Source organism: Cyanistes caeruleus, chromosome 2, assembly GCF_971803275.1.
Source record: "Cyanistes caeruleus chromosome 2, bCyaCae1.hap1.1, whole genome shotgun sequence".
In the NCBI taxonomy this organism is placed as follows: Eukaryota; Metazoa; Chordata; class Aves; order Passeriformes; family Paridae; genus Cyanistes; species Cyanistes caeruleus.
The window spans coordinates 61,265,297-61,284,950 of record NC_141702.1 but is presented as its reverse complement, the minus strand read 5'-3'; the positions used below and the strand labels follow the sequence as shown (position 1 = coordinate 61,284,950).

The 19,654-nt window shown below is 42.5% G+C and overlaps 1 protein-coding gene and 1 long non-coding RNA gene across 3 annotated transcripts in view; one reads left to right on the top strand and one right to left on the bottom strand.

Annotated features, from left to right (window-relative positions):
• Nucleotides 1-19,654, top strand: part of LOC111926757 (uncharacterized) — a 63,572-nt gene that overhangs the window by 14,743 nt on the left and 29,175 nt on the right. The gene's annotated exons all lie outside the window — the stretch shown is intronic.
• TAGAP (T cell activation RhoGTPase activating protein) overlaps nt 1-19,654 on the bottom strand; it is a 36,646-nt gene that overhangs the window by 4,167 nt on the left and 12,825 nt on the right. The window contains exons 2-7 of one of the 2 annotated variants that reach the window (XM_023923452.2): nt 4,384-4,425; nt 3,867-3,951; nt 3,704-3,757; nt 3,062-3,128; nt 1,441-1,613; nt 244-405 (exon numbers count right to left, since the gene is read on the bottom strand). In XM_023923452.2, the coding sequence (XP_023779220.2) occupies nt 244-405; nt 1,441-1,613; nt 3,062-3,128; nt 3,704-3,757; nt 3,867-3,893 (483 nt within the window). In that variant the 5' untranslated portion in view covers nt 3,894-3,951; nt 4,384-4,425. Of the gene's footprint in view, nt 1-243; nt 406-1,440; nt 1,614-3,061; nt 3,129-3,703; nt 3,758-3,866; nt 3,952-4,383; nt 4,588-19,654 lie in introns of those variants that run through there. The other variant, XM_023923451.2, reaches the window with a different exon arrangement.

Here is a 19,654-nt window from a genome sequence, read left to right as displayed (position 1 = left end):
ATCTCACTATTGCTTTGTGGGAGAATGCTGAGCAAGACAAGAATGTTTCCTCAGGAAACCAGCAGCCCAACAAGTAGCACTGACAATCAGATGGAAAAGGCCAAACTTTCCTAAGCTTGAAGAGTTCAGTCTGGCTTTGTTCTGGATTTAGCCAAGAGTCCCACCTAGGTCAGCTCGGAGCACTGGGCTGGGCCAGTGCATACTAGCAATGTCCTCCCACCACTGTAGCTCAGAATTACTCACCTTTAAAACCACTGCCAGCAGGTGCACAGATTTGCTTTTCAGATCAACATTCCCGCCTTTGTTTAGGTCCTCCTTCAACTCCTTTCGTGCTTTCTCATTGGCAGCTTTTCTGAATATCCCTTCAGTAGAAGGTCCTTTCATATATAATATGGCTAGGAGATCCTGCAGGGGAAAAAATCAGACAGGAATGGAAGAACAGTTACTTGGATGAAGGAAGTTAGCAGGTGAGTATTTCTTTAGAAACAGAAGAAAAATTGTCTGGAGATACACTGTACTCTGATTAGTTCAGTATCTAGTTCTTGTTCTAAGTACATTACATTGATTTTTCCCCTAATCCAGCTTCTTTTTTTAACTGATGAATTCCACTAACTTCATTGGAGACATCCTTACTTCCAGAAGGAAGCAAGGGATGGCTTAAATCTTAGTTCACATCCCCTCTCTCACAAGCCAGGCAAATACTACTTAGTAGAGACAAATGCATGTCTATTGGGAAAGCCAATTCAGTAGAAGAACTGTTACAAGACCATTATTACCCAGAATATATTGCTTTGGTATTTTTTTGTGGCAGTCCATAGCTGGACATTTGTTTTTCATGGAAATATAGAAATCCTTGGAAGTTTATGCTGATGAAAGACTTATCTAAATTACTTCTTTAAAATCACAGATGTTTATATTAAGAAGCAGATCTTCCATTCCTGGTCATGGGTTCTCTACACTCCATGTTACCTTCCAGTGAAAGTTAGGTGAGCTGGAAAAAATCCTTAGAACTGACTCTTTCTACATCTGGGATGAGCCCTGAGTTTATCAGAGCATGTGTGTAGGGGAAACACCAAAAATCATCTTCCAGGTGATGCAGCAGAAGTACAGGGTATCCTGCCTCACACTGAAGTCAGAGATACCACAGAATCATAGTATGGTTTGGGCTGAAAGGGACCTTAAAGATCATCTCATTCCAACCCCCTGCCATAGGCAGGGACTCTTTCCACTAGACCTGGTTGCTCCAAGTCCCATCCAACCTAGCCTGGAACACTTCTAGGGATGGGGCAGCCATAGCTTCTCTGGGTGACCCATTACCCTCACAGCCAAGAATTTCTTCCCAATGTCCAATCTAATCCTGCTCTCTGTCAGTTTGAAGCCATTTCCTCCTTGTCCTGACACTCCAGGCCTTCGTGAACAGTTCCATTATAACCTCCTTACCTGGATTGGCTGGGGCAGTGTGTCATCTTCCCCACAGATAAGTGCCAGAGGATGGCCAAACAGAGTGACTTTGGCACCCAAGTCAAGCTGTCCTGAGGAATTTCTTTTGGTAAGGCTTCTTCTCAGAGTAAATGACTGGGATATCACCTTCTTTCTTTTCTTTGTTCCATCTGCTGCAAGTAAAAGGGAAACAAAAGATCTATTTAAAATTAAAAAAACAAAGTACTATGTCATCTTTCATCTGTGTGCAATATGGAGATGTATGTTGAAACAACTGAAACCAAACAGTGAGAAACTGAGAGACAACTAAGTGGTTACTAGGGAAACAACTGCCTGAACCATAAAACTGTGGCCATCCCCCTAAGGCCACCACCTTTCCTGTTTTGGGTTGGGTGTTTTTTACATTCTAGCCACTGTTTCTTCTTAGAGAGTGGGAACAGAAATAGAAATATTTTTAGAGATTTTTGATATTGCAGTAGTTTGTCTGATAAATCTGAGGTAGATATACCACTTGGGCAGCTGGCAACGACAACAATTTTCACTACATGGTCTGATTGTGCTCCAGCCTTAGGACAAGAGTAGAAGTAGAGGTTCCTAATTTTGACATCTTTCACAGCCTGAAATGAAAACAGCCACTCTGAGAAAATTCTGCCAGCCCTGGAGCCAGCTCTAATGACAATGCTCCTAGGGCTAGTGCTTGCCCCGCAGCAGTGGAATGTGATTCTTGCTCCAGAGGATGAGAGCATCAGAGTAGGCACTCACTAGCTTCAGGGTTAGAAATCTCTTAGCATGGGTTTTGCATCTGCTTCATAAAGAGGAGGGACAGGAATTTGAAGAGGATAGTTGTATTGGGGTGAGGTGTGCCTTTTTTTTCCCCTTTCACAAACAGTGAGAGAAGAAACATTTTGTGAGAAAGCTTTCTAAAGGATTTGTCTTCTGCAAATTTGCAGTAAATGTCATGCCTTCTACTCCAAAATGAAGTTGTCTTATCCAGATGAGAAATTCTCAGGACCTCTTAAGATAAGTTCTTAGTAGGTAGGGGTTAAAAAAATTTGAGAAAGTCACCTAACATTATAGTGTAATATAAAATATTAGCTTCTGAAACTCCTGAAAACTGGTCTGGTATGATGGTTTGCCCCAAATCTGACCCTGTCCTGTTTATTGTCTGCTCCGGGTTGTTTATGGGTGCTGAGGTTTTGCATGGTGAGAAAAAACAAGCATTGGTGCTGCTGCCAAGCGGGTTTATCTGCTCCGGTGTGCAACAGCTGGTACAGCACTCAGTACTCGCTTGCAGTGCCACGCCTTAAAGGCGATGCTTGAGTGAGAAAGAAACACATTTACTTCCCATTGCTACCAGGGAACACAATGAAACATGGCTCTGAGGACATGCGAGCAGGAATACAAGACCTCTGTCACTCAGCATTGTCACATCTGCCACGGAAAATACAGGAAAGAAGGAATTTGCAAATGAGTGGCACTCCAGGTCTTAAGCCTTCTCATGCATGGGGACTGCGGCTTGCTCTCCGGGAGGGGGAGCAGGCAGTTTCGGGTGGTTTTGCACAAGTGCCGGCTTGCAACATTATATAAGAAGGTAGTTCCTCAGTTTGTTTTTGAAACTCACCATTTGAGAGGCAAAGTCCATCTTCAGTATCTGCTGGGGCTGACAGGGAACATTTCTTGGCATCAGCCTGCAAAAAGTATGTTAGGGTTACAGAGCTGCCACAATAGTGAGAGCCACCAGCAAATTGCTGCAGCTCCTCAGAAATCTGGGGAAGCTCTGGGGAATAACCAGATAAGCCCAACACCTGCTAAAGAGCTGCCTCAGCCCAGGACTGACACTGCCTTGCTGCCCAGTAGAGGGGTCTGTGGTAAACTAAAGCCAGACACCCCAGTCGTGCCTGGCAGGTCACAACCCTGTGCTTTTTCAAGCACACTTTTGATCCAGAGAAGTCATAGCTGGACACAGCCTCCTTTTTTGTGTCCTCCCCTGGCACTGGAAATTTCCTCCCAAACTCCTCTGGGGAGCCTTGATGGCTTTGAAGCCTGCAAGATCCCTGAGCAAAGCTCCTCATGAGCCAGGGTTATGCATGGACTGCCCACAGCCATACCCTGCTCCCTCTGCTCAGCGCAGCCAGAGCTGCCTTTGAACCGCTCCTGGGTGAAGGTAGGCAGCTGGCAGCTACTGGAGGAGCTAGCCCTACTTTGCTAAGGTACCTCACACCAGTACCCAAGAAGGATTCAGGAAAATGTAAGGGCTGCTTACCTCTGTCTGGCACTCAATCAGACTCTCCATGTTCCCAGCATTTAGTGTCTTTGACTAGGCAAGAAAACAAGAATACTGCGTGAGTAACTGAATACTGTGGTTTAGAAATCAGAGCTTTTCAAAGTCACTATGTTCACTGAGCTGAAATAATTAAGATACTCACAGTATTACAGCTGCTTAACACTTTCATTAGGAGCTTAACTGGAGGAGCTCTGGACACTCTGGTTTCCTTCAGTCCTTTCGTTTGCCTGTTTGTTGAACAGGGAGTGGACAAAGAGTCTTGTAAAACTTCACCCTTCTTGGCTTTCTCATCTGCAAGCTTATCTAGCATGTATGATCCTGAACCAGCAAGATCTCCCATGCAAATAAACCCTTCTCCAATAAAACCCTTCTCCAGAGGGCATTCAGCCCTGCTGCCCTATCTGCCTCCTGAGTAAAACAAAATAAAAGCAGCTTTCCATTTTTAATCCATGCAAAAAGTGAGCAAGTGGTGACAGCTATGTATGGTCATTAATCTGCACACCCAAGGCTGAGCAACTCAGCTCTGCCCATGAGCTATGCTTAGCAGTGAGTGCACCTCTCCCCCATGTATATTTTTGTACATCTCTGTGCAGCTGCATCTGAAGCTCTCCACTGATTTAAACTGTGATGCCACAGATTTTTTCAAAGGCAGTACTTACCCAAGAAGTGAGTCCAGCCAGAGCTCCTTCACTTCCCTTGAACTGCAAAGGAGAGGAGAAACAGCATCAATCCCCACTGCTACTAATCCTTTAGACAGAGGCAGGCGACTAAACAGTGTATACCACGTGTGCTGCCTTATATATGCAGAAGGGGCAGGTGGAAATTCACAGGCAGGAAGAAGCATCATGGGGCAGGACCGAGACACTACCAAATTTCTGGCTTCCTCTTTCCTTTTAGAGGAGCTACTTTTTTGGTTTTTCCCTCCCTTAAAGAAAAAAAATGAAGCTCTGGTAGCTGTTATGGATGGAAAAGATGAGACACTTGCCAGGTAAAGGTTCCAGCTATCATCACCAGCATGAGGTGAGATGTGCAGAGGGGGCTGCAGTGTGGGCAGCTTCTCTTTACCATTAAAGGGCAGTGGGTACAGTCTGTCCTTTGACTGCTCAGAGACATTAGATTTGGCAGTTTTAAAACGCACCACCAGATCAAGTTACACTAAGAACAGATCAAGTTACACTAAGTGAAAACAACGGGGAGGTGGAATAGACAAGATTCAGAGAAATGTTTCCTTATAATTTTTTAAAAGCTAACTGTGAGAGTTTCCTGTCTACAGGCAGATGTAGACACATTTTGTCGGTACTAAGTAGCTCTTGAGAATCGAGGTGCTGGACATCTATAGATGAAGTGGTGTTATGTAGTAATTTAGTAAAGTATGACAATATTTAATCAAGAAGTCTTGCTTAAAATAAATCTGAATAAGATATATTGGTGTGCACATGTTAAAATTTAATTCAAATGAAGAGATAAAAAAACCTAGGAAAAATCTACCTCTGCTTGACCTGTATCATTCTGTTGCTGACTGGCCCCCAATTTGGGCATATCAGGAATACAGCACTCACTCTACCAGGCCATTATGAAAATTCATTAAGGTTTGATGTTAAATATATGATATTGTTTCTATTGATTTATTGACTGAGGCAAATTACAATGCTGTTCTGGTTGCCAGTCTGCTGATCTTGTGAAATAGAGGAGTGAAGGCTGAGACTCAGGGTTGGGAATTTTTCAGTAGTGTATTTAGGTGGAGAGCATACTTGTGAAACGGTGGCCTTTCTGCTGCTTCCCTCGTGGATGCTGTTTCACATGTGCAGAGGATGGGGCTGTCTTAGCACAGCACTTTGCAGATGCATGTAATGGCTAGATCCACTGCTGAATTCACCCTCAAAGCCATTCTTTGTGTAACCACATCAGACCCGGCCAGTATAGTACTGACCCTGCTTCATGCAGAACAGAAAGGTGATCTCTGTTTGACTCTGGCAGAAATCCAAAGCACAAAATTCACTTTTGGTTCGATAGACATGTGTCCAGAAGAGCAAATGGAGACTTTCTCTGCTTTTGTGGGAGGAGTTGCTATAGGTCACTTTTTAAGTCCTGAGCTCCATCATTTCCATGCTCCTGTAGTGGCACTGGTCTGGTGACTAGTTTAGAGCTGAAACTTACAGCAATCTCAATCAATTAGTCTGTAGCCCTTTGTATTTACCACTGACCTTTTAGTCACTGCTCTAACTGATTTTTTGTTAATTATCAGTCCCATGACATTTGTAACTTCCCAACATCACTTTCTCCTGAGAATTACTTTTGAGGCTCCTTTGCAGCTGCAGCACCACTGCTGATAGTTTCAGTGGGATTCCTCAACAAGAAGCATCAATTTTTCATTACATCTGTTAAATGTATATCCAAACATACCTGTCTGTTAAGTATCTTAGAGGGGACCTGTGCAGTTCAATTCTGCCTTGCCCTCACTTCCAGCGCTCTGCACAGATGTATTTCTAAGCTCAGTCTGTTTCATGATTAAGACATGGAGTTTGATCTGCAAAATGTGTTACTTGTGAAGAAAATGTGAATTTCATGAGTGGTGATTAGCCAGGCCAGATTCTTAGATTACAGCTCTGGCACCATCTGTACATGGTTCACTGTGCTTTGAGTTTCCCAGGAGAAGGTACAGTAACAGGTGGTGTATTGATAGCACATCACCAAACTGTCCACTGGCACACACTGCTGTATCTCTATCCAGTTGGTACAGATCTTACACCATGATGCATCAGAAGAGCAATATGTTTGTTGTACCACAACACTGCCCCGGGGCAAGGAGAACAGATGGCAGGTGGCTGGGGTACACCTGGAGCTGTTTGCAGTCAATGTGTTTCTCCCAATCAATCTCCAACTAAGTGAATGCAGTGTCCTTCAAAGACACTGGACGTTTACACAAAGATCAGGGCATGGGAGAGGGGGTGGATTTGCAAGGGTTTTGTGGGACTAGCCTGTGTAGAAGCTCTTCCCTTGCTGTACACCAGGCTGCTTCCCTCAGTTCTGCTGAAATGTTTTACATTCACTGAAAAGAAAATAGGAGCAGGGAAGTCCTGCAGAGCAGCCAAGCCTGCGTGGATCCAGCCCTCTTAAGGACTGGGTTTGCCCCTCAAGATGTGAAGTATTTTCCTTATAGAAGCCAGGACATCAGTTTGATGTCTCTGCCTCCCCTGGTCCCAGCCAGCCCTTTTCCCCTCCCAGACCATGGCTGCTTATGTCATCCACTCCCAAACCCTCTGCCCAACCAGTGTTTGGAGAGAGGGCTTGAATAGCACTTGCTGCAAACATGGACCAAATGGTGATTTTCCCCTTTGTGTGAACTCCAATTAAACTAGGCATTTTCTCCTCTTCTCTTACACTTACACTGCAGCTCTGTGAAGGACTCTAGACTGTAACAATGAAAGAGCAACATCAGTTGGCATGAGAAGGAAGTCAGGAGTTGACAATGAAAAAAGAACAAAAGAATAAATCTGCTGTGACTGGAGACTGTCTGTTTCCTTCTCTCCTCATCAAACCGCAAATGGGAAAACCCCAGCCACAGCTCACTTTTGTTTATTTCTATTACTTTTGCAAATGTTTGGCTTTTAGGAAGGTGGGAGTGTGTGAATGAATTCTGAAACTCACCTTTGCCCTGTTATCACACCAGCAAGGAAGCAGCAAGAGCATGGCTGTGTACGGCAGAATGTGCCTGGAGCAGGGATGCTTTCAAGCCCATATAGAGCAGAAAGAGCCTTCATCAGTGCCTCTCGGTGTGGAAAAGAGATTGTATTCCAGTTTTGTCTTCACTGCCACAGCTGCAGTCTCCCCAGGGAACAATAGGAACATTTACCAAAATAAGGAAAGCAGTTGTGCCAAGCTCAGAAAGCTGTTGGGGTAGTAGTTCTTTTGGAAGGGAAAGCTCTGTACAATCTGTCCGTGGACTCAAAGAACAAGGTGACAAGTGGGTTCTGGAAACAGGCCACATTTATAAATGCCTTCTGAAGGCAGCTCTGATTTCCTACCGCTCTCCAGAGTGTGTTGTGGGATGCACAGGCATGGTTCAGGGTTTGATCACAGAAGAGTTCAGACAGACCTTTGATCAGACTAGTCCCTACTTCCTACCTGTAACAATTCAGAACAAGAACAGCGGACAATTGGTGCTGAACTACTACAGGTTTAGTCAGGTAGAGTCTGGACTCATACCAAACCTGCCTTTGGAAAGTGAAGCACACTGTCAGTTTTTCCCAGCTCTGTTCAGCTGATTTATATCCTGAATAAGATATCAAGGTTAGATTGCACCACCCTTCTACACACTGTTCTACTACTGCATGGGGAAAAATTACAAATCAAAGATAATACTATAAATACAGCACAAGGTGCATTCTAGGCCCTTCCTGTGACACCATTTTGGTTGCATTTGCTTTGCAGTATGGTTTGTTTATTCTTTCATGGGTACTAAGTTGGCAGCTTTAAAGATTTTTACTCATCCTCAGGTAACTGGGTCCTCTGGATGCTTTCTCAGTTGTGGAGGGCAGATGCATATGGGCCATTTTTCCAAAGGGCCTGTGCTGCTGTTTGGCTGTGTCTGCACTCAGTTTACTATTGTATGTCCATGGCACTTGGGAATTACTCATTCCTTGGGTTCGCTGAGGTGACCAGCACAAAGTAATCAGGGAATTGAAGTTTCCTGTCATTTCTGACTGAGTAGATACAGATCTATACTTTTGCTTACTTAAATGAAAATAGCAAAGAACATGTGCAATTCAGTCTGAAATCTGTTCTTTTCAAGATTCCTGGTTGAAGGTACTCAAACAATAGTGAAAAGCAATATGCTTACTTTTTTTTTTACTCCACCAGGTTTTTCACTTAATTTGTTTATTTATGTTCTTCATTTGCAAATCAGAAACTGAGATGGAACTGTTTGCCAAGCTCATTTGCTGTCAGGGACAGATTATGCTTCTTACTGAATACAGAGAGGTGTGAATCTTGATTTTGCTTTTCAGGATTAACACAAATATTTTCTTTTAGTTTTTTTTTTCATGTAGGCTTGTATTTATCTTGTTTCTGCATCTTCTGTTTTGCTTTGAATTTCAGCATCAAAATTCAAATCAGATCTCAAAATGTGAATCAGGGGGAACAAAAAACAACCTGGATTTGACAGTGAATGCTAACTTGCATGTGATTTTCAGGCTTAAGTCGTCTCACTTTCACATAAAATACAACCTGTAGACTGACACTGGCCTAGAAGCCAGTCTGGAATAAGACCAAGAAAACCTGGTCCAAGTGTAATTTGGGGTTTCATTCTACATGCATCTCTTGATACAAAAACTAGAAAAGAAAGGCAGGCTCAGGAATGCAAGACCTTACCACTGCTCTGGTAATGCGAGAGCTGCTCCAGGATTGCAAGTGCCATGAACACAGCTGTTACCATAGGTGACCAGGAGAAACAACCAGAAGTAGTTGGATTTTGCCCATTTCTCTCCAACTGGCTTCCTCCAAGCCCCAGGGGTTTGATGGGAACATCCCCAAACTCTTCATCATTGTTTTGCACTTGTGAGTTTGTCATTCCTGTGTTGTACCTGTTTCCTAAGTAATAAGTGCAACTGCCAGTAACCAGGTCCTCAACACCACTAAATTAATGAAGAATAGGAGCTTTTATGACCACACATCTAGATTCCATTCTCCAGGCAAAAGCAGTGTCAGGCAAAGCAAATCTTTCCAGGGACAACTGCTAACTAAAGCTGAACTCCCCCGAGCACATCTGACCACATGCTTTGAGAGGGTTATTTGTTGTCATGTGCTGTCCTTGTGCAGGCACATCCACACACTGCAAAATAAAATGTTCTGTGAAGTTTTGGCCACCCATCAAAATCAAGATGATAAATTTGAAACAAACATATCCATATTAGCTGGTGATTGCCATATTGTTGCTGCTAGCAACAGCTGCCTTGTTAGTGTTTTATATAAACACTGCACTTCTTCTGTGCTGCTCTCCTGTTTTAAAGCGTGACTACCTTATGAGGATTTCTGAAAGCAAATGGCACAGGCTCTGCCTCCTGCTGCGAGGTCTCTGGGAGGAAGGGACATGCAGAGAGTGGAGGTGCCCACAGGGATGGCTGGGACAGCCTCAGGCACCAGCTCTGACCAACACAACAGGAGGGCACTGAGGGCTGCCAGAGCCAGGGCAGCCAGGCCCTCACCTGCACATTTGCAAAAGCACAGTGACACTTCCAGGCCAGGAAAAAGGGAGAAATTCCTACCCTGCAGGGCAAGCAGGAGCTGGGATCTCCCTCTTGTGAGAGTGGAGTCAGAGGAACTAAAAATGCTTTTGAGTTTGAGTTCAGCTATTTGACCCTTTGCTGGAGAGGGCTCAGCTTGAAGGCCAGGCTGTTTCCTTTGTGCCTGCATTCCTGAAAAGCTGGACATTAATTTATGCTGCAGACATGCAAACCAGGTGCTGTTATGGTGCCTTTACTTATTCCACCTGCATGTGCCTGCTCTGGACCCTGCATTTGCTTTCAGTCTGCAATCACTGCACAGAGATGACACTAAGGAGCATGTTGACAAGCTACCCAGCATACCACAATGTCAATTTCCCTGATCAGTGATAGCGGAGGCTTGAAAAGAAGAATTTTTTCTTCATTTCCACTTCTTTTTAAAGGTTTGTTTGTGGTTTGTTCAAGCTTTACCTTTTCTCCCACTTATCAGAGCATATTGCTTTGGGTTTTGTTTTTGTTTTTTTCCTCTGAAAACAGTATCTGTGTGTGTTCTTACAGTCTCAAACTGCCTTATTCAGAAATAGCATGAAAGCTTGTGAGGGGAGAATACATCTTTAACCAGGCCAACTGATACAGGTACAAAACCCTTCCTCAGGTCTGAAAAGAAATGTCTGTCCTAATTCTCAGGACAAATAGAGAAGAAATGCTCAGAATTTTACTAGATCCATTGATAAGTTTTACAGTTACATGTTAAAATAAGATTAGGTATCCCAGAAGTACCTCAAGGGAAGGGTCTTTTCAAAGAGAGATGGAATCCTCTTTTATTTAGGCACCATAAGATCTAAAATGCTAAGTCAAAGAATGTTAAGTTCAGGTGTAAACCAACGACCATTTTTGATACAGAGTCTTAGTTCTGCTTGTGCAACCCTGTGAACTGATCTTTTCCTTGTGTAACTTAATTGAACTTAGCATTCAGAGAATAAACATGAGCACTCATTATCCTGTAAGTAATGTCAAACTGAAGATGATGGTACATGTGTCAGGAAGTCCTTCTTCCATTTAGTATGTAACAGGGCAAAGTGGCTGTTCTTGCATTATAGAAAAATCTCCAGAGTTTATTTTACAAAATTAACCTCCTGAAATTGTTATAGCTCTAAGTTAATCACCTCCAGTGCTATACTCAGCAAAACAATGTTTAAAGATACAACGTATCATAGTAATTGGCACCTGCCTGGGCTGTTTTAGGAGAGCTGGATTGCTGGAAGAAGAGCTTGAGAGGCCTTTCTTATGTCCCAGTTGTTGTTCCTCCTCCCTGCAACATTTCTATTTGCTTCCAGAACCAAATATTCCCACTCTTTGGATGAGAGTGTGCTGCAATGTAAACCTGTCATAACTGTGAGACTGACATGAATAAACAACGCAGATAATATTTTCATTCTGGCCTTAGAGGAAAAGACCTAATAAACATCAAAAGCATGGAAAAAGTCATTGCTTTAACAATTTAACATGCTTACTCAGCACTCAGTAATCAACCCGTAAATGTAAACAAGCTACAACACAGTAATCCCCCTATTAGGGAATTTTCAGACTAACCGAAGGCTGTAATTGCATCTTTGTGTTGGCATTTTGTGAGCGAACTCCAGGAGATGCTTCAGTTTGCCCTTTGATTTTCCATGCAAAATCTGAAAGGTAGCTTTTTCAGATTAATATGAAAATGTTTCTTTTAATAATGTGCTAAAAACAAAAGGTCACTGCACTGCAAAAAGTGCTTTTGATATCTTTTGTTGAAAACTGGTACATACAGGAGAACACCATAAAGAGTTCAGCAGCTGTTGCCTCTCCTGCCTGCTATGCACTCCACAGCAAAGAGAAGACATTAATTGTAACCCTCCAGGCAAACTTTTGACAAATGAAACCATGTTTTGAAGTGCATCACCCATGAGAAAAACACGTTCTTTTTCTGGGCATTATTTGTGTCCCTCCAAGGTCTTTGCAGTTCTACTTGCCATATCAGAATGCAGCAGTCACCTTCTGGCCATGTCACATACACATTTATTTTAAGCATGCAGCTTATCATCAGGATAATATAAGAAAATGTGACAATGTGTGATCATGTGACAATGAACTAAACATTCAATATGGTGACTGAACCAGCCTTTTTCTCTAGATTGTGTAATTAGAAATGTTTCTGAGCATGAACTCCCCTCCCTTTGCCTGGCCTCTGGCAAGGGATCTGACACGGGGACTCCAGCATGGTCACAGCAGAGGCTATGCTTTAGTCATCAGTCTGACAGTGGGAAATGGTGTCATCTGATGTCTATGTGCTCAATGAGGAGTTGCTTCCTTCAATGTGAGCTTGGGAAGTGCTGCATGCTACTGAAGTAATTGCAACTACTCTATATCTTCAAGCTCCTAAGAAGGTCCTTGCCTTGTATATTCAACACAGAAGAAATGCTGAAAGTAAGAGGTAGCTGCCAATTCCATAAACTTTGTGTTTAATCTTAAAAACATCACTGGAATGCTGACTGAAGGGATCTATGGATGGAGGTTGACTATTTGCTCTATATCCCAATGACAAGCCAGTGAATGCTCCTTTCCACCCTTGTGACACCGTGTGTATGTTGAGACGTTCAGTACACCAAAGTATTTGATTCAGTTCATCACTTTGCTGAAAAGCACACAGACAAGTCCTTAGCTGAACATGTTGGACTGAAGGATGAGCTAAATACTTTTGGTATCAAGGCAGAAATCACTGTTTTATCCTAGTAATTAGTAGGTTTGTCCCTTTCCTGTACTCTCGTCATGAGTAAATGAAAAATGAATGTAAATGTAAATTAAAAAAAATGAAAATAATTGCATTTGGGCTTATGTATCACTTCAGAGCTTGATATTCTGCTCTTTTATTTTCAGTACACTGAAGTACCTGGTCAAGAGACAAAGGCCCATTTTATACCCCACAGATTACTTATTTTTAAGAGTAGGGGAAGAATCCAATAGCAAACAGGAACAATATCCTCTCTTTGGTCAACCAATATTTCTTTTTAGTTTACCTTAGAGAATTTTGGCTGTGTTTTGCCCAGTGTTCTGTGTAGATAGGCTGATTTTAATGAAAATAAGAATAAAAACCTATGCCTGTATTGTCCAGTTTAGTTTCTAAATGCTGGATGATGTACTTACTGAAAAAAAATCAGAGTTTCATCAGCTTGAAAGCAGTTGCTTAATTTCTTATATAGAGGTAATTCATTGAAAGGAAATTACAGTCAGACACTGGTTGTTCTCCTCTCTTCCTTCTCTTTTTTATTCTTTACAATTGCTTAGCAGATCCAAGTTTTAGTTCCTCAAAATTCGGTTTTTGTTCGTTCTCTTTTTCTCAGTGTGCAAGATGCCACCAGTCTTGCAGAATGAATTTTCCCGCCAAAACTGCTTTCTCTCAGAGTGGCTTGTGCAGCTATTTCTGTACCTGTACAGGTATAACCAAATAGGGCCCCATTCCTACAGCCTGGCTCTCCAGGCATCCCAGGTGTAAAATAACACCATTCTTTTTAGGTGGCGTTCAGAATTAAACAGGGATAAGTTTCCACAGAAAATGGGTAAAAGTCACAGGCCTCTGTCTTTTGGATTGTGGCTTTATGAGAGAGCACTTATAAAAGCCTGCTGTCATGAAATAGTCTATCGCTTTTAGTAAAAATTTCTGTTCTCAAAATGGGGAATTTCCATTCCAAAACCACAGAATGGGGGTTTCACGATGATGCACATGTATGAGGGCTCTGCTTTTTATGGTATGGGTATCATCTTAGTCCCTGTTCCTTGGAAGAGAAGAGGGTATGGAAACAGTACATGCCCACTGGTGGGATTTAATCTCCTTTACCACAACTTCTGCTCCATCTCAGCAGGAGCAGGCTGGAGCTGGCCTTGGCAGCGGGGGGCATCCTTGTGCTAGGGAGTTACCACTGAGGGCTCTGGTGAGGAAGTGGTGCCTAGGACTAGATCCTCAAAGATACTTAGGGACCTAATGCCTTTTTAATCACCTACTCACCATGAAACAAAATGGGAGCTGAGAATTTAACTACCTTGGCAAATTTTGGATGAGGTTAGTGTCAGGGAGAGGTCAGGCAAGCTCCAGCAGCATAACTCCTTTCAGTTTGTTGTTCTTCATGACCACTGGGCACTAAGCATGGCTGAGATAAAACTAACCTGCACCTAGGCAGTACATTACATTTGACCCCTTGTATTTTCAGTACCAGTGAAAGGAGGTACAGGGAGTCTATCTGATGCAGCCCCCAAATCACCTCTATAGAAAGTAGATGGTAAAAACATAAAACCATGTCCTAGCCTGCACCTGATAATACAGAGGATGGATTTAATAACAGGGTGCTTGCCTGGAATTCTAGGTCTGGAGACACAGAGAGAAAAGGGATGTGGCTCAGCATCTAGGTTTTGATTTGAGTTGTCACAGAAACATGGCACAAAAACATTGCAAAGCTGGGATTCAGAGATGAATTGCTCTAAATAGTGCTTGAATCAAGTTTCTGTAAAAAAAATGAGTATGATTCAAAGATCTAGTTCCAGCCAAAATCTTATGAATGAAGAGATTTCATTGTGTCCCTAGAGAAACTCTGTTCTGAATGAGCTCTTCCTTGGACTAACTTATTGGGCCACAGTGAGATCTTCCTTTAGTGCAATATCCTTTACTGTAAGTGGGCACTGGATCACTGATACCCTTTGGCTGATCCTCACCATGGTACCATGTGAATAAGCCTTTAACAGGACTTTGGCATACTAATAATCTTGTGCACAGGCAGGAATCATTACTTCTCCACAAACCTGTTGCATTAAAAAGAGATACACATGACCACGGGAAAATGAAGAACGTATAATTTTCTTTTATGAGTAGTGTTAAAATTCAAAGTGCAAAATACAAATCCATTAAGGTCTTGCAGGAATTCAGGAGGTGTTGGGATCTTCCCATGTAATACACAATAACAAAAGTGTAGACGAAACCAAGAAGCCATCCTGTTGTATCATCTGATTATGGCTAGTGGCACTTGCACATGTCACGGCTGATTTGTACTAGAGACTCCCCAGTTGTCACTGGGCCTCAACCCATTAATGCTGGCTAACCTGATCCCTGCTAACCAGCTATCCTACAGGAGAGTGTATGTATGCTTACACTTCTCTCAACACTGCCAGGAGTGGTTAGACTTCAGTTGAAGAGCAGCTAGTAACAAAACTTTGATGTACCTGCTGACTGTAGCTCTCTGTAGCAGAGGCCTAAAGACAGAGTGATACAAATACCCTTGCATTATTTTCTTCAAACCCACTAAGCTTTTGGGGAGGTAGAAATCACCAAAGGTTGTCAAAGACAATTAGGAATTAACACCACCACTTTCCTTCCACCCATAGTGCTCACAGTATTCAACAGCAGTACCTTGCTCTTAAATTGTTCTTCCCAGCAGAAGTTCTCACTCTGCTCTTTTATGCCCTGAGGTGCATCTCATATACCTGCCTAGGTTCCCTTCAGCAGCATGAGTCCATACTACCCTCCTGCCTCCCTTGTGACAAAAGAAGCCTGGGATTCCCGTGTTTCATTTCTCCTGATGGTTTTGTAATAGCTAATAGTAATGCCCTAAACTGAGTAATTCCCAGCTTTGCCCAGGGCACAGGGTGTAGGACACTCCCAGGACAGCAGTTTGGTTTATGCCTCCAGACCAGGCAGAAAGCAGGCAAAAAAGGAATGAGAGCAGAGGCAGATCAGCAGGTGGGATTGCACATGTCAGCAAGGGCCTCCTGGGAAGGCTAATAGCAGGTGCCAGCGAGAGGATGTTCCAGCCCACTGTGCACTCAGAAAGTAATTACTGGTGACATTTCTTCACACCATCCTCCTCCTCAGAGAGGAACTGGCAGGTTTTGAGGGGTTTGCATGTGGGAGGATGATAAAACTAGAAGTGGGGTCTTCTTCCATGCAATGAACTAACAAGGAAGCAGGGACAAAACAGTCCCTTTAATCTGACCATTTATAATAACTTCTAGACTTGCAACAATCTACAAGAGAGTAGAGAAAGGTAAGAGTTTGCACAGGTTCACCTTGGTGAGACTGGGAGCCTTTGCCCATTTCTCTCATTAAGGCTGCCAGGGACTGTTGAGAGCAGAAGTTTAAGCATATAGAATCATACAAAGTGAGGGGCATAGAAAGCCTTCCACCAGGGCCATGGCAGCTGATCTGCTGAGTAAATGTCTAAAAGGCACATGAGAGAGATTTTCTCTGCAAACCTGGTCCGCATGACTGACAGCATCATAAGATCCATGGCAGCTGGTCGGTCTCTTGCCTCAATGCCTAGTGGCTTGTAGTGCCAACATGGAAGTTTTCTACAAGTCAGACACAATTTCTTTTAAATGAGCTCTTGACTTTGTTGCCAGACAAGTGACCTAGCTTGACTTGTGCTTTTATTTTGACAGCAGCTCTGTACATTTTGTTGTTTGAGAAATTTGCTGAATTGATCATTCCCATGACCAGAACTCTGTTTTCAGGGACATGCTGGTCATCATTGCCCCACTGGGTCTTCCCCCAGTGCTGAGATGACCATGGCTTCTATCATCCTCACAGCAGCTGACTGACTTAGTGATTACAAACCACAATATACTTGAAAAAGTCAGAGAAAGGTTTCAGATTATTTGGTAACATAGAGAAGAATGATTGTCACATTCATGCCTCACTAACTAGCATTCAGTCAGCCCAAAAAGGCAAAAATTCTCTTGGACCCCTGGGAAACAGTTATTTGTCAACACCACCTGTGGGTAGCCTCAAGCTTATTTTTATTTTTTAAATATTTTTCTCTTGGGGAGTTTTAACCTTTCACAGATGACTTCAATCCTTTGGAGACCTTCAGAAGTGAGAAAACACACACATACACACACACACACTAACACTAACACCTGTATCCATCAGCCCAAATAAAAATAAATCTTCTGTGACATAACACTGACACTCATTTAGGTTGCACTTTAAATATCCTGAATATCATTTATCAGTCCAAGTCAATGGGGTACATTCTGTATCTGGCCATGTTCCTGAGGTGCCTCAGTGTCCCATCAGATGAGAGCCTCATTTGATTGCAATGTTAGAACAGCAGCACCTCTGCCATCCTCCCCACTTCCAGGACAAAAGACAGATGGAGAATATGAGTTTTGCAAGGCAAGGTGAGAAAGACACAACCCGAGGTAGCTTGATTCTTCTCCAGATCTCCCCAAATCCTGGCTGGTCCCCAGGACCACTACCAGCCCGTTCACAGACTTCTCCATGTTTCTTTTCTTTGCAGTGTGAGGCATCATTAGAGGCAGAGAAAAAGCAATCAAACAAACAAATCTTTTCAGAGTAGGAATCTTAACCTTTTGCAAGTATTTTCTAACCTGAAAGATGTTGAAGCCAGACCTCGAAACCCCAGGGCAAGGAGGAAGGTCAGGGAGCTCTAATTGTTTCACCAAATTGGTTCACACCAGCTGCCATCAGCCTGTGTACTCTGTGCTGGGAAGTACACACAGTGCTCCCAGCCTTAGTCTTCCATGGCTATCAGACAACACTGGATGCACAGCTACTGTAACAGACAAACTCCTGGCCACTGCTCTCTGAGCTGATGGTATTCTATATATTTATCCCAAATTGAACAAAAAAATCTGCATTTTGAGGAGGCTGGACAGAGTCTCTCTGACTATTTATTACCTTTGTTTCCTGATAAAAGTGCACTGTGTAAGAAAAAAAATTAATAGGATCAATCCCAATAAATGCAGACATCTATATACACAGGTAGGCAGCGTTTGTGTGCTTACACGAGTCTGTCATTTTAACTTGGGAAAAAAAATAGGGACATCCTGGGCAGATTTTCAGACTGCATTTATAATTCATATCAATTACAGTTCTGGGCCATACAGTTCTGGGCCATTTAAGGGGACTACTCTGCCCTTTCTCCGTGCTGACTGTGTTGAGGTGTCTGTGGAGCAAATCCTGAGGCAACACCTAATCTGAAGGCTTCTTTGTTACAGTCTGATCCCCAGGGGCTGTGGTTTTCTGAGCGGCCAAACACAGTCTCCTTATGTTGTCTTTAAAATATACTCAATGATGGGGAAGCCCAAAAAAGTCTGAGCTACAGAAGCATTCAGTGAGAATGGCATACCCTGTGAATGAGACAAATGAGTAGCATTTGTATTAGTTCTGGAGGCTTTAGTAGCATCCTTCTACTTCCTGATTTTAAAAACAACTTGGGGAACTTCCTTTCTTGGGCTATTTTGGAACTTCTGCTTGTAGTTGTGATTGAAACCAAGATTTGTGAAGATGTGTGGTGGTGGTAAGCCCCTACTGATAGGGCTTAGTACTGATACTACCCACATACCCTCCATGCCCAAATACTCAGCAGCTCATGGAAGCCTTGAACATGGTTGAGTTTTCAGCTTGGTCCGTTTTGTTGGAGAAAACTAGTGTACATAAAACATAGGAATGTAGGGAATTAGCAGGCTGGATCATTCTCCCGAACCACCTAATCCAGGTTGCTATCTCTAATGGCAAATAATGCTACTCGTTTCAGAAATAGTTGCAGACCTCATACCTTTATAAGAAGGTTTTTCTTCCAAGCCTCTAGTTTATTAATTTTATTTACTCTAGAGAAAAGCATATAGCAGTAGGCCAATTTAGTTTCTTATTTAATTAAAGGCTGTTTTCCTAGAAAAAGTTTGAATAATGGTACACTGGTAACTATTTCAATTTTAATGAAATTTTTGATGAAAATTTTTCAATTATCATCAGCTTCTGCTCCTATGAGAAGAAGAGCAGGGAATTCAAAAGAAAGATTGCTGGTAGGGAGTCAGAGCATTCTTCTGAGTACCTTCTACCCTCCAAAGCAGAATCACTTAACAAACTTTTGTCTAATCCATGCTAGCTGTCACACATATGCTGCCCTTTTGTGTTAGGTCTTGGCAGTGGGACTGTGAGCTTGCTGCCCTTGAAGAGAGAAGAGCCTTTTTGTGCCAGAGCCTCTGCTTTTCTCACCACACTGTTCTCTCAGCCACATACAGAAAGATCCTTACTTTGGTTGTTCTTTGTAAAGCAGCATACACTCATGTTAAAAAGTGGGGACATTCACTAAGTGGATTAATGTGTTCTTTTATTGCATTAGTCTTCTCATGCAACATAAGCAAGATGAAAAACACTTGAATGAGCTTATACTCAAAATTCTGTGTTTAATTACTCTATTTTTCCCTCAAAGGCACCTTTAAATGATGTGCTGTCTGCTGAAGAAGGCAGATGAAAATATTTCCATTAAAAGCACAGCCTTTCTTCTTTAAGTGTCAGCTGAGCTGCAATTCTTTTTCGTCTGCCACCCAAGAAGCAGCCAAGAAAAATAAAGACAAAATTTTCAATTTCCAGTAGCCCTATCAGGAAATAAATAAATGGGAAAAGTTCCCCACCACCAAACAAACTCCAAAGAACTAGAAATGACTGCTGCTCCTTCTTGTGCTTCTCAGCAGGAAAAAAAAAAACAAAAAAAAAAACTAAACCAAAACACATACCACAGTATCACAAAAGTGGCATTGCAAATTGATTTTAAGAATTCTGACTTTGGGTGCCTTCTGGGGAAATTTCTCATGGGAAGTGTGTCTAATACAGTATGTGAAAAATAACTGAAACTTTTTTAATTACTCTAAACAATGGAAATGAAAA